The sequence below is a fragment of the Megalobrama amblycephala genome, linkage group LG8 (assembly GCF_018812025.1).
Source record: "Megalobrama amblycephala isolate DHTTF-2021 linkage group LG8, ASM1881202v1, whole genome shotgun sequence".
Lineage (NCBI taxonomy): Eukaryota > Metazoa > Chordata > Actinopteri > Cypriniformes > Xenocyprididae > Megalobrama > Megalobrama amblycephala.
The window spans coordinates 27,959,969-27,974,640 of record NC_063051.1 but is presented as its reverse complement, the minus strand read 5'-3'; the positions used below and the strand labels follow the sequence as shown (position 1 = coordinate 27,974,640).

The 14,672-nt window shown below is 34.0% G+C and overlaps 1 protein-coding gene across 1 annotated transcript; it reads right to left on the bottom strand.

The window, feature by feature from the left end:
• Positions 1-492: 492 nt before the first annotated feature.
• On the bottom strand, positions 493-12,828 carry ccdc65 (coiled-coil domain containing 65). The gene is made up of 9 exons (XM_048200335.1): positions 12,714-12,828; positions 12,149-12,305; positions 7,612-7,779; positions 7,094-7,263; positions 5,244-5,382; positions 3,951-4,148; positions 3,596-3,808; positions 1,174-1,326; positions 493-875 (listed from the first exon to the last, which is right to left on the bottom strand). Exons 2-9 carry the CDS (start codon positions 12,290-12,292, stop codon positions 582-584), a joined length of 1,479 nt encoding a protein of 492 aa, XP_048056292.1. The 5' UTR covers positions 12,293-12,305; positions 12,714-12,828; the 3' UTR covers positions 493-581.
• Between the last annotated feature and the right edge of the window lie 1,844 nt (positions 12,829-14,672).

Sequence of the window (14,672 nt, the reverse complement as noted above, 5' to 3'; positions counted from 1 at the left end):
AAAAACATATTTAAATCGTTTCATGTGAGTACAGTGGTTCAATATTAATATTATAAAGCGACGAGAATATTTTGGAGCGCCAAAAGAAACCCTAAATAACGACTTATTTAGTGATGGCCGATTTCAAAACAATGCTTCATGCTTTAAATATGTTTTTAGTACATTAATGGATCTTGAGAGAGGAAATGTCATTGCTCCCTATGGAGGCCTCACAGAGTCATCGGATTTCAACTAAAATATCTTAATTTGTGTTCTGAAGATTAGTGAAGGTCTTACAGGTGTGGAACGGCATGAGGGCAAGTAATAAATGACAGAATTTTCATTTTTGGGTGAACTAACCCTTTAAGAAAAGGCTGTAAGCAGTGTTGCCAATACAGGGATTTTGTCACTAGATTTAGTGTCTTCACCACCTCTTTTGAGACTTTTTTCAAATCTAGCAACTTCTTGGACAAACCTTATCTAGGTTAAATTTAATATAAAATACTGAGATCATTGCAGACTGCCCGATTGAATGCCAGGCATAAAACATTTTAATTGCTTCCAGAAACACACTTTTGCATTACACGTTTCACATTTATTCCTTAAAGCTGTTTCTGCACAATATTTGCTGCTTCTTGGACCACATAGCGCTTTTGATCGCGTCTCTCGGTGGCAGCGGAGGCCTGTAGAGTTGGAGATGACACCACCAGAAGCTTTTTTTGCTGAAAACTCTCATCAGAAACCGAAACTTCATCCAGGTACTGCTTCAGATAGATCCTCAGTCGTTCATTCTCCTGTAACAGAAGCATTTTCTCTCGCTTCAGACACAAACGGTCAAGCTGAACCTTGTTGTAACGTTGCCAGAACTTCCCAAGAGGAGAATAGTCATGCATTAGCTGTGGACAGAGGACAGGACAAGGGGGGTAAAGTCAAAAGACAACACATATGATACACTGAATTTAACAGATTATAAGAAATGCTACTACACATCGAATTAAAGTAACGAAACAACACGAAATCTGTTTTACTTCCACAAAGGAAACAGGATATCTATTGAGAAAATAATGGGTTTTTTTTCTATCTGGAATTCATTGAACTGTAAAAAACGGCTACTCCATGTCAGAATAGTGGCATATCTGATTCTGAAAACAAGTTTACAGTGGATTGTGGGATTATATGTTTTTGTTAATAAACCTGAGCGAGTTTCTCAGTCGGTGACTCCATGGCATTGACTCTCTCCTGATTCAGCTCTTCTTCACTCAGTGATGATTTGTAGAAAGGCAGCACCTTCTCGTGCTCTGTCTCCATCTTACTACACACCTCACAGAGACGCACCAACCTTTCCCCCTATGGAAGAGACAAAATTTTGACTGATTAGATGTTGGGAGTATTGCTAAAATGTATTTATTTAATTTCAGAATTACATATAATCTCCACTTCCAATACATTTTCAAAATGGATCCCTGTTGCAAGAAGAAAATAATTCTGGTCTACTAATCTGGCCTGCTAATGATACAAGACAGTTTCTCCCTGTTCAGCTTGACTGAGATATTAACTAATAAAGTTGAATCTTTTATGAATAAAAATGCTTAACTGTATCATTAAAACGCATTCAGTGTTCTGATATGATTTTGCATGTAGCATGAAATTATGTTTTTAAATATATTGCCAATATTCAACCTGCTAATCAGGTATGTCCATGATTCTGAGCACATGATTGGATACTATCTACATTGTAAGGTTTTGACCTCTCATTTTAAGCATGTAAAACATATTAAAGGTGCCCTAGAATTAAATATTGAATTTATATTGGCATAGTTCAATAACAAGAGTTCAGTACATGGAAAAGACATACATTGAGTTTCAAACCCCATTGCTTCCTCCTTCTTACATAAATCTCATTTGTTTAAAAGACTTCCGGAAAACACTATATATATATATATATATATATATATATATATATATATATATATAGATAGATATAGATATATATTTGTAAATTGTCTTTCTAAATGTTTCATTAGCATGTTGCTAATGTACTGTTAGATGTGGTTAAAGTTACCATCGTTTCTTACTGTATTCACAGAGACAAGAGCCGTCGCTATTTTCATTTTTAAACATGTGCAGTCTGTATAATGCATAAACACAACTTCATTCTTTATAAATCTCTCCAACAGTGTAGCATTAGCCGTTAGCCACAGAGCATATAGCCTCAAACTCATACAGAATCAAACGTAAACATCAAAATAAATACTTTACTCACACAATTAGAAACATGCATACAGCATGCATGACGAACATCTTGTAAAGATCCATTTGAGGGTTATATTAGCTGTGTGAACTTTGTAAATGCACTGTAATATAGTCGAGAGCTTGTGTGGCAAGGAGCACGCGATTTAAAGGGGCGGCGCTGCCAAAATCAGTGTATAGTTAATGATGCCCCAAAATAGGCAGTTAAAAAAATGTATTAAAAAAAATCTATGGGGTATTTTGAGCTGAAACTTCACAGACACATTCAGGAGACACCATAGACTTATATTACATCTTGTGAAAAAGCATTCTTGGGCACCTTTAAATATAATAGATGTAAAATATTGGTCATTAAAGTTATTGGCCAGAAGATAAAAAAAATAATGTATTACAGTTTTTTTCAACTGCTCACACACATTTTCAAAACTTTGCCTCTTTTTTTTCACAACTTTACACACAAATCCAAGAATTGCACACACAAAATGCAAAATGCCTCACATCTCTTGCAAAATTAAGCACTGGGTTCAAAATATCACAAACACATCTCAAAAGCAAACATTTGTCTTACGTTGCAAACACTTTTGCCATAATATTCTATTTTTGGATATATCATATACACAGTTATTCGAAACCTAAAGCTCATGAGCTCCTTTGTACATTTCTGTACAAGAGTGAAAGTAATTGGCAATTCACGGTAAACATGAAAGATTGAAACCCAATTTTTTTTTTTTTTTTTTACTGTTTTTTACTGTGGTTGTGAATACAGTATTACACAGTACGAAAGAAAAGAAATACATCAGCCATGTGTAGTTTGACAGAAACAATGGTTGTGTTTGAAAAAGGAAATCAAGATACTTCCTGTTAGATTTTTGTGTGTTACATAGAGAATTGTGTGTTGTGTTTTGCATAAAGTGTATGAAATTGAAAACTGAGTCGAAGGCCGAGAAACAGTCTATGGTTTTGCAGATTTGGTGTGTGGTTCTGGTGTTTGAGTGTCAGGTTTCAGAAATTGTGTGACAAGTATTTTGTGTGTAAGCAAAAAAACTGTAAGCAATCCAAAATTGCATATCAAGTAGACCATGTTCCTGGATCAACATCCTTGTTGATCTTGGAACAACATTCCAATCAACCAATGAGAATTAAGGGATAACTTCCCTCTGAAGTTAGGTTTAGGGGTATGAATAGGGTTAGGACAGGAATTTTGCTTCAGGATCAACACAAGATGTTGTTCCAGGAACGTCTTACTTGGCAAAATCACAACAACCATTACTTGAAGGGATAAAGCAGTTGTTTGGAAAAATAAGAACAATATATGTTTGGTGGTGTGGAAATATGTAAATAATAAGTGTGGGTGTATTAAATTTACCAGTGCTACAGTCTCCTGTAGTTTCTTAGCAGCATTGTTGCTTTGAATGGTAAGTTTAGTGAGCTGCTTTCTCCGAATCGTTTGGGCCGCACCGAGCTGGACTCTGAGATGTTGAACTTCCTGGGCGAGCTCATCACGGTCTGAACGAAGCTGCTGAACTGTTTCTCCGGTTTGACTAGCGCTCAGCTGACAGCGCAGAGTGGAGATGGACTCCTGCAAAAGTTTGAACAAACTTTTTTTTTTACATTTTAAATTACAATAAAATCATCAAAATGATGAAATATCACAATTCGAAGAAAAATGCTTCTCCAAAGTAGTCAGAAAAAACAGATACCACACTGGATTTTTGTCTGACCTGCAACTTCTGAATGTGCTTCTTATGTGCGTCAATCTCTTTAGCACTTTGTTTATCCTTGACATGCAGAGAGTCAGCTGCGATGATTTTGTCTTTGGTGGACACATTATATTCGTGTAAAACCACCTGCATGTCTCGCCACAGTTTTTCCAACACCCCTTCCATCTGATCTTTCACTGTTTGCTTTTCCTCTTTGTTCTGCAGAAACAAAACCAATAACTTATTATTACATTACAGGTTTTTTTTTTTTCAATTGTTAACATCCTTTTGTCCTAGCACATTTTCAAAACTTAATTAGCACAGCATCCATCTGTTGTAGTGACCATACCACAGTGCCAGCGCCCGGCCACCGTGGTCGCTGTGCCCCCTTACCTCTAATGCATTACATCACACCCTCTCTCTCCCCTTTATATATCAAATAAATGCTGTTTTTTTTTAACTTTCTATTTATCAAAGAATCCTGAAATAGTTGGCGCCGATAGCCTTGTGGGCAGCACGCCGACACATAGCGCGACAGCGCCTCCGGTGACCAGAGTTCGATTCCCGACTCGAGGTCCTTTGCAGATCCTTTTCCCCTCTCTCCACCCCATGCTTTCCTGTCTCGTCTGTACTGTCCTATTCAATAAAGCCATGAAAAGGCCAAAAATATAACTTAAAAAATCCTAAAAGAAAATGTGTCATAGTTTCCACAAAAAATACTAAGCAGCACAGCTGTTTTCAACATGGATAATAATAAGAAATGTTATCAGCATATTAGAATGATTTCTGAAGGATCATGTGACACTGAACGCTGCAGTAATGATGCATATTCTAAATTACATTAAAATATGAATACAATAAAAATGTATTAATATTGCACAATATCACTGTTTTTATTTTTGATCAAATAAATGCAGGCTTGGTGATCATAAAGGCTTCTGTTAAAAACATAAAAAAATATGATTCCAAACTTTTGATAGGTAATGTACACATATATTTGTGTAATCTGTATTTTTGTAATCCATGAGTACATCTTTTTATATTTGTATAGCACTGCATAAATTTTAGGTTAATGCAATAATTATGATTTTGTAAACCAAGACACTTACTCTAACTCTTTTAAAAAATTCTGTTTTTCTTCTTTCTTATTTCACCTCTGCTCTAGCTTGTTGAATTAATCTAGTTTTTACTAAACTTTTGAATATTGCTGGTAATATGACAATTTGCTTGTGATGTTCCTCGTTTGTAAGTCACTTTGGATAACAGCATCTGCCAAATGAATAAATGTAAATGTAAACATAATAAAAGCAGTACCTGTTTTGTAATTTGATTGCCAGTGCTCTCGTAGTCACGTTTAGCCTCATTGTCAAGATCAGCGTAGTGCTTTTCCATGGAAAACATCACATTCTCCAAATTCATACTCTCCTGCTGGTGCTGTGAAAGAATTTGCTCCCTGGAATTTGAAAGAAATAACATAGAGATGATTCTACATTGGTTCATTCCTTTGCAGTGCATTTTCATGTCCCCATATATGTCTTATTATATAAAATATTGTACTTTTTTTGTGAAATCCAGTTCATGACATAATTTTTGGTGGGAAAATAACAGCATAAACATCATTATTAGTAGCCTAATGATTTTGTGAATTTGGTGATGTTTTGTGGTATTACTGAAGTTTCTTGCATTAAATTCCATAAATCCTTATGATAATATTTTAGTAATTAGAAAATATACAAATTCTACTACAAAGCTGAAATGAACTTCAAGCTTTTTTGTTTAGTCCTAGGTTCCATCCTGTTGTTAACCTTTGGTTAAACTTAATGTAGTCCACTTTAAACATTCTAACTCTAATTAATTTGCAATGTCAATTATCTCTCATCAGAGTATTAGTAGACTTTAAGGTTAGGTGTTAGGGTTTGGGTTAGTAGAATAAGTTGACATGTACTTGCAAAGTTATATATAGTCATTAGAATGTTGCTTGGGGAGCATCAAAATAAAGTGTTAGCAGATATTAAGCAGAAATTCTACTAATACTCTAATGACTGCAGTTGACATATACAGTACAGTCCAAAAGTTTGGAACCACTAAGATTTTTAATGTTTTTAAAAGAAGTTTCGTCTGCTCACCAAGGCTACATTTATTTAATTAAAAATACAGTAAAAAACAGTAATATTGTGAAATATTATTACAATTTAAAATAACTGTGTACTATTTAAATATATTTGACAAAGTAATTTATTCCTGTGATGCAAAGCTGAATTTTCAGCATCTTTACTCCAGTCTTCAGTGTCACATGATCCTTCAGAAATCATTCTAATATGCTGATTTGCTGCTCAAGAAACATTTATGATTATTTTCAATGTTGAAAACAGTTGTGTACTTTTTTTTTCAGGATTCCTTGATGAATAGAAAGTTCAAAAGAACAGCATTTATCTGAAATACAAAGCTTCTGTAGCATTATACACTACCGTTCAAAAGTTTGGGGTCAGTAAGAATTTTTATTTAGATTTTTTTGAAAAGAAATTAAAGAAATGAATACTTTTATTCAGCAAGGATGCATTAAATCAATCAAAAGTGGCAGTAAAGACATTTATAATGTTACAAAAGATTAGATTTCAGATAAACACTGTTCTTTTGAACTTTCTATTCATCAAATAATCCTGAAAAAAAATATTGTACACAAATATTTTGTACAACTGTACACATTAAATGTTTCTTGAGCAGCAGATCAGCATATTAGAATGATTTCTGAAGGATCATGTGACACTGAAGACTGGAGTAATGATGCTGAAAATTCAGCTTTGCCATCACAGGAATAAATTACTTTGTGAAATATATTCAAATAGAAAACAGTTATTTTAAATTGTAATAATATTTCACAATATTACTGTTTTTTACTGTATTTTTAATTAAATAAATGTAGCCTTGGTGAGCAGACGAAACTTCTTTTAAAAACATTAAAAATCTTAGTGGTTCCAAACTTTTGGACTGTACTGTAGTTGGAAAGTTACTTACATGCATAGTTAGTAGAATGTCTAAAGCAGACTAATGAAATAAAGTGTTACCTAACCTTCTTGTCATTGCATAAATAATCAAGATATAATTAAAACTTGCCTGAGCTTGACCAGTATATTTCTGAAAGTCTGGTATACCATTTTATTTACCTCTCAGTATTATACTCTGAGCTAAGTTCTTCAAGACTGGTGTTGAAGTTGAGCTCTAGATCTGCCAGCCGACTCCTATGAAGCTCTAGCAGACAGTCCACGTTCTGCAGATGAGAACTGCGCGCCAGCTCTGACTGTTGCTCCCGCTCAGACAGATCAACCACCAAACTCTGTAAAACACACAGACACGTTGGGTTTTCATGTTTTATGGGGACATTCCATTGACATAATGATTTTTATACTGTATAAACTGTATATTCTGTCCCCTACCCCTAAACCAACCCATCACAGAAAACTTTGCACTTTAACATTTTCAAAAAACATCACTTGGTATGACCTATAAGCTGTGTGTGTGTGGTCCTGGTAAACCCTACGTTATGGGGACCCATTTTGTCCCCATTATTTAGGATTTACCAGGAACACACACATAGACATGTGTTTGTTACTCCCAGACACTGTAATGAAAGCTGTTGAATTTAAAAGTGAGAGTCAAGTCTATATATTATATATAGAGTCACCTTAATGATGTTGTCTTTGTAGTCGAGGACTCTCTCAAAGCTCTGGCTGAGCACTGACATGTCATTGCGTAGCTCTGCTGTCTTGGTCTGTGTTAAAACAGCTCGCCACTGCTGCCGCAGCTTGTGAAGATTCAGAATGGTGTTCCTCTCCTCTTTCTGCAGTTTATCCTAAAAAACAAATCATTTCCGGTGCAGAACTCCATTGTCTGAGATTTTTAAGATCGCCAGGACCCATTTCTCAATACTTAGGCCACTTTTTCAAAACTCTTCACACAGTATGCACTAAGCAGCGAGAACAACAGCGGTCTCTGTGGGCTAAACTTTGGATCGTTTACATATCACTGCTCTGGCACAAAAAGCATTCGATGATTATATCTTTCAAACTACATGAATTCTTTTCTCACTTAGACGCAAACACCATAAAAACGCTATATACCTACAGGCCAATTTTCATGTTTATACTCTATTCAAAACTGTTCAATGTAAGTTCAAAGCCTAGCATAATGCAAAAATGAATAAGACAGTAATTTGCTACATTTCTACAGTAATGCCATACTGAAATACAGTGGTGCTCAGAATTATTGGCACCCTTTGTAAATATGATCAAAGATGACTATAAAAATAAATCTGCATTGTTTATTCTTTTGATCTTTAATTCATAAAATTAGCAAAAATGTAACCTTTCATTGAAGTAAAACAATTGAAAGTGGGGGGAAATGTACATTATGAAATAAATGTTTTTCTCCAATACACATTGGCCACAATTATTGGCACCCCTAGAATTTTTTATGAGTAAAATATCTCTAAAGTATATTCCCATTCATATTCCCATTTTTTAGCACACCAGGGAGACTAGGAGCATGAAATTGTCCAGCCATGACTTCCTGTTCCACAGGAGTACAAACATGAGGAAACACAAAGGCCAAATTCCCTTAATCATTCATCACAATGAGTAAAACCAAAGAATATAGTTCTGATGTGCAGCAAAATATTGTTGAGCTTCACAAAATAGAAAGTGGCTATAAGAAAAAAGCTAAAGCACTGAAAATCCTCATTTCCACCATCAGGGCAATAATTAAGAAGTTCCAATCAACTAAAGATGTTAAAAATCTGCCTGGAAGAGGATGTGTGTCTAAATCGTCCTAATGTGAAGTGAGGAGGAGAGTTTGAGTGGCCAAAGACTCTCCAAGGATCACAGCTGGAGAATTGCAGAGATTAGTTGAGTCTTGAGTCTTAGAAAGCCTAAAAAAAATATTAAACAGCACCTACATCACCAAAAGTTGTTTGGGAGGGTTTCAAGAAAAATCCTCCTCTCTCATCCAGAAACAAACTCCAGTATATTCAGTTGTCAGACAAGACTCGAACTTCAAACAGGACCGGCTTCTATGGTCAGATAAAACTAAAAAAGAGCTTTTTGGCAGCAAACCCACCAGATGGGTTTGGTGCACACATGGATAAAAAGTACCCCATGCCCACGGTTAAATATACTGCTGGATCTTTAATGTTGTGGGCCTGTTTTTCTGCTGGAGGTCCTGGACATCTTGTTTAGATACATGGCATCATGGATTCTATCAAATACTAACAGATAAAAATCAAAACCTGACCGCTTCTGCTAGAAATCCTATAATGGGCCGTGGTTGGATTGTCCATCAGGACAATGATCCAAAACAAACATCAAAACCAACACAAAAATGTGTCACTGAGCACAAAATGAAGCTTCTGCCATGACCATCCCAGTCCCCCAACCTGAATCCTAAAGAAAATGAGTGGAGTGAACTGAAGAGAAGAGGGACCAACATAGAGTTGGAAATCTGAAGGATCTGGAGAGATTCTGTATGAAGGAATGGTCTCTGATCTCTTGTCAGGTGTTCTCCAAACTCATCAGGCATTATAGGTGAAGACTCAGAGCTTTTATCTTGGCAAAAGGAGGTTGCAAAAAGTATTGAATAAAAGGGTGCCTATAATTGTGGCCAACGTGTTTTGGAGAAAAACATTTATTTCATAATGAGATTTTCCCCCCACTTTTAATTATTTTCCTTCAATGAAAGGTTAGATTTTCGTTAATTTTATGAATTAAAGATCAAAAGAAAAAACAATGCAGATTTATTTTTACAGTCATCTTTGATCATATTTACCAAGGGTGCCAATAATTCTGACCACCACTGTACATTCAGAATCTAAAAAATGAAATACAATCAAAACAGTTAGTTGTAGCTGAACACCTACACAGGTGTTAGTCAGTAGTTAGTTCAGTTTCATTACCATCAGTGCAAAAGAGGACAGAAATGTGTCCTATAGAGATTCTAAAAAACTGTAATAAGTTCCAAGTAAATAAATGTTTTGAAAAAAAGAAAAAAGTCCTGATTATTATGCAATACACCAAAAACCGTCAACACAAATAATAATAACTACCTTTTTTTGATGATTTGATGCATAAATATGTATTCATACATAAATATTTTATGTATAAAATTTAATTTACAAAATGAGATTTTAGGGCAAACCAAAGGCCTGTGAATTTTACTTAAAATATTTTACTAAATCTTTCATGTAGCTATATTTATTAAATAATATATTAACCCTCATCGCAAATTGTAACAAATCTTTCCCTCACAGTCATAATGACCCAAAGCCCTAAAATTATATTTATTTATTATTATTTATTTTTATTTTTTGAAGATTTTTTTTACTTCTAAATTACTAGGTTTATCAATAAATTCTAAATAAATAATAATTTAAGACCATTCTTTCAACTTAAAAAAAAAAAAAAAAAAAAAAATCACCATTTCATAACCCTGTAAGTTCAGCTCAAAATATCACACATTGGGTGTCTCTGCCAAACCCATGTGGAAAAAAAATAATATAACATGATATTTCATGACTCTTGCCACTAGATGGCCTTATAGCTCTATATGGAGCAAATGAGTTCTTCCCCTGAGTCCAAAAGACAGTTTAATTCAGATTTCTTCTTTAGTATGCATTCAGGTATTTATTTAGACATTATAAAATCATTTTTGTTAAAGTTTTAGCATTTTTAGTTGTAATTTTGACTTTTTTTATGTATGTACTGAAGTGTCAGATATTGTAATAATTCAAGTTAGTTAGGTGAACATCAGGGGAAAAACAAGTAAAACCTAGAAAAATACTTATTTGAAAATGCTGATTTTAATTCAGAGTAAAAAAAAATGCTGTTACATCTTCAAGAAATGCTGTTATAATTTCACCATTTATTTTAGCATTTGTGTGGGGTGGTGAATGTTCTGCATTCTAAATGTGTTCAAATCTAACCACTTCATATCTGTGTGCAGTCTGCATTGTGACTGATTGATTTTTATTTTTTTTAAAAATGGAGAAAAAAATAACTGCCCCATTATATGACCTCTCGTTCATTTAATGGGAATTCCTAGGTGTGTATGTGTATGTGTGTGTGTGTGTGTGTGTGTATTACAAGTTCAAGTGCGACAAAAGTCCTAAGGTCTTGGACCACTCTGCTGAACACACAATTTAAAAAAAAAAAAAAATGACATGAGCGAAAGATGAGTAATGTATTTAGTGCAAAATATTGATTGATTGCAATGACAAGGCTTTTTGGATAAATACTTTAAAAATAAAATAAAATAAAATAAAATAAATTGGATTTCTAGGACTAATAAAATGTTCAGTGGGATTCAATACAGAACCCTATAGGGTTCTTGATTGAATTTTCAAGAACACTTTATACCAAAAAGGTTCTATATAAGGAGAAATGTCTTAAATGATTGCATACTTTTGTGTTTTTTCATATGCAGTTTTTCATATTCAGCAAGTATGTTTACATGCTGTAAATGTAATCAAAATAAATAATTAATTAAAACAAAACAAATTATTTAAAATTAATCCATAAAATGATCCCATGATGGGAACCGCTAACAGGTTCTACAGTATAAAATGCTTGATAGAATCTGTATAGAATCCTTTAAGAATCTGTATAGCCGACGCTGCACATGTGAGCAGCACGACACATTCGTGTGATGCTGACGCAGGAGCCGGACAATAATGAGTCGGTGTTCTGACATAGAACCTGGAAGCACTGGACGTAAACAGTGAAGGAGAATGACACAGAAGTGACGATATTGTTGAATAAAGTCGTTATTTTTGCGCACAAAAAGTATTCTCGTCGCTTCGTAACATTAAGGTTGAACCACTGTAGACACATGGACTATTTTAACAATGTCTTTTCTACTTTTCTGGGCCTTGAAAGTGGTAATAACATTCCCTATGTCTGGTTTAGATACCTCTCGGATTTCATCAAAAATATCTTAATTTGTGTTCTGAAGAACGAAGGTCTTACGGGTTTGGAACGACATGAGGGTGAGTAATTAATGACAGAATTTTCATTTTTGTGACAATCCGCTTTGAAACGATGTATACTGTGAAAAGCGCTATACAAATAAACGACATGATGACTCAACGATTTCTAAATCTAAAATATTTACTTCAGCTCATAGATATTTGATATGTTATTTGTTGTCAGCTGCTCAAACACTGTTTGTCACACCTTGAGGAACTGGGTGAGCATGTCCTCTTTTCTCTTGGCAAACTCCTCCTCAGCTTGAGCCTTGTGCTGCAGGTACAGAAGTCTCTCCTCCTCTGTCATCCCGGCATGTTTTCCACCTCCTTTCTTCCCTGCTTTTTTAGACATGTTTGCTGAATTTCTGTGGATCACAGATTTAAAAGTCCTCAAAAGATGCATTTTATTACACAAAATCAGAACTGGCTTGTCAACACACCAAATTAAAAACAATTTATTATATAAAAAAAAAACAGACAGACAGATAGATAGATAGATAGATAGATAGATAGATAGATAGATAGATAGATAGATAGATTGTAGATAGATAGATAGAGTGTACAAAAGTGTTTGTACTAATCTTCATTCAGGCTAATTAAAGATCAAGAAATTAAAACACACGCTGTTTTTCCATGCAGACCTTCGTTAAACATTTTCAATGCAGTAAGAGGTAGAAATAGAAAAAGATAAACACAACGTGTCCATTTTTAATATTTAAAATTCTGGTTGGTAAAAATAAAAATATTTTAGAGCTACTAGCATTATTTCTTACCCTCTGATGTTTTATCGTCTTCCGCCTCTGACGCGTTTCTGTTGACCGTTTCCTAGCAACCACCAATAAAGGCGACTGCACTACCACATGTGTCCAGTAGGGCGCGCGTATCTTTCACACCACAGACAGTTGATACGGCTCTGACACTGGATAAAGTCAATGAAGGATTCCTAATGTGTGTGTGTGTGTATTTATATATATATATATATATATATATATATATATATATATATATATATATATATATATATCAAAATCAATGTAATAAATGCCTATTTTTTCAATAATATTTTTATTTAATAGTTTGTATTTTGTGGTAATATAAGTAAAATGTATGTTGTTATTTGTTATATTTATATTGTAATATGCCTATTTACAATTTTTCAACATAATAGAATTAATTAACCCATACAATTAATGAATACATTACATAGGCCTACATTCATTATTATTTTTTATTTAACTTGTTTTTTTCTTTTGTAGATTGTTTTGCAGATTGTTTGTAGGCTACCCCTCAAAAAAAATTCGGTATTTTCGTTGTTGTTGTTTTTTTGTTGTTTTTTTTATTAAAAATTAATTTTAATAGCATTTAACCTTTTCGAATCACGTCCACGATTTGTGTGTGTGTGTGTGTGTGTGTGTGTGTGTGTGCGTGTGTGTGTGCGTGCGTGCGTGCGTGCGTGTGTGTGTGCGTGTGTGTGTGTGTGTGTGTGTGTGTGTGTGTGTGTGTGTGTGTGTGTGTGTGTGTGTAATACTAGTTATTAGCAGCAGAGGGAGCTATGACTTTAATTGTACATATATTCTTATTCGACAATAAAAGACTCTTTAATTATGAGCTGCAGCACAAACGCAAATTAGGTTGGAATTTCTCAAATTCAGTAGCCTATTAACATTTTGTCTTATTCGAGAGATGAGAGAATTTCTTTAAAATTGTTATGTTTTTTTTTTATTTTTTTTAATTAATCGATAGGGCCTACATGACACTTGTAATGCTGTTGTAGTATTTTGGTCCCAGGATAATATTTTATAAAATTTTCTAGCATATTTTGAATATATATATATATATAGTAGTCAACATTTGAAGTGGATCAAAAAAGTTAATCAAAGTTGTCCTAAGAACTAAGTTGTCCTAAGAAGAAGGTTTTAGGACAACTTTGATGAAAGGTTTTGATCCACTTCAAATGTTGACTACTGTATATATATATATATATATATATATATATATATATATATATATATATATATATATATATATATATATATATATATATAAACATAATAGAACAGTTGCATCCCGCATAATCATTCTGCTATTAATGATTTCTTATCTTACTTATATAAAACACAAGGTGCAGATAATTACTCATGATCTTTGTAACCTGTTTTCATAGCTGATTATAGATAGACAACATACCACTGGGTTTATAAGGTGTTTTCAACTGACTGACATGCAAAACAGGTTTCATTTGTATGGCTTGGCCTAAAGAAGTCAATAATATCAGGTTGCACATGCTAAAGGTATTTATTAACTGAAGGTCGCTGATGTTATATGATTAATTGTTCTGAAAAATTCTGCCAATTTTAAAACTCACCATGGAGAAAGGCCTTTTTCTAAACTCAGTTCAATTTATTCATCAATACACTCATTGCTTTCTTCTTTGTGTCTTGAGTTTAGCCAGCAAAAAGATGAGAAGTGCAATTTAAGATCACATGAGCTGGTGAAAAGAGGAGCTATTGTGTCTGAATTGCCTTTGTTATGTATTTTCTTATGGCCTTTTCCTTCACTTCCCTCTTAAGAGCTTGCTGAAGACTGTCTTGTTGTTTCTCGTCATCACTCAGAGACTAGCTGCTATTACGGTCTCATCAGCATCTCTGCGTTTGATGGCTGTCCTCTCAACAGATTGTTTTCCCTGTTCCTTCACCATTCTGTCACTTGATGTCTGTTGTTCTCATCATATT

Bases quoted from the DNA above. Each gene is read 5' to 3' on its own strand.
- ccdc65 (XM_048200335.1), bottom strand. From the start codon at position 12,292: ATGTCTAAAAAAGCAGGGAAGAAAGGAGGTGGAAAACATGCCGGGATG. The intron at 3,809-3,950 runs GTCAGACAAAAA...AAACTTTTGCAG, and splicing joins AGCACATTCAGAAGTTGCAG to GAGTCCATCTCCACTCTGCG. The intron at 1,327-3,595 runs GTAAATTTAATA...TCTCTTCCATAG, and splicing joins TACAGGAGACTGTAGCACTG to GGGGAAAGGTTGGTGCGTCT.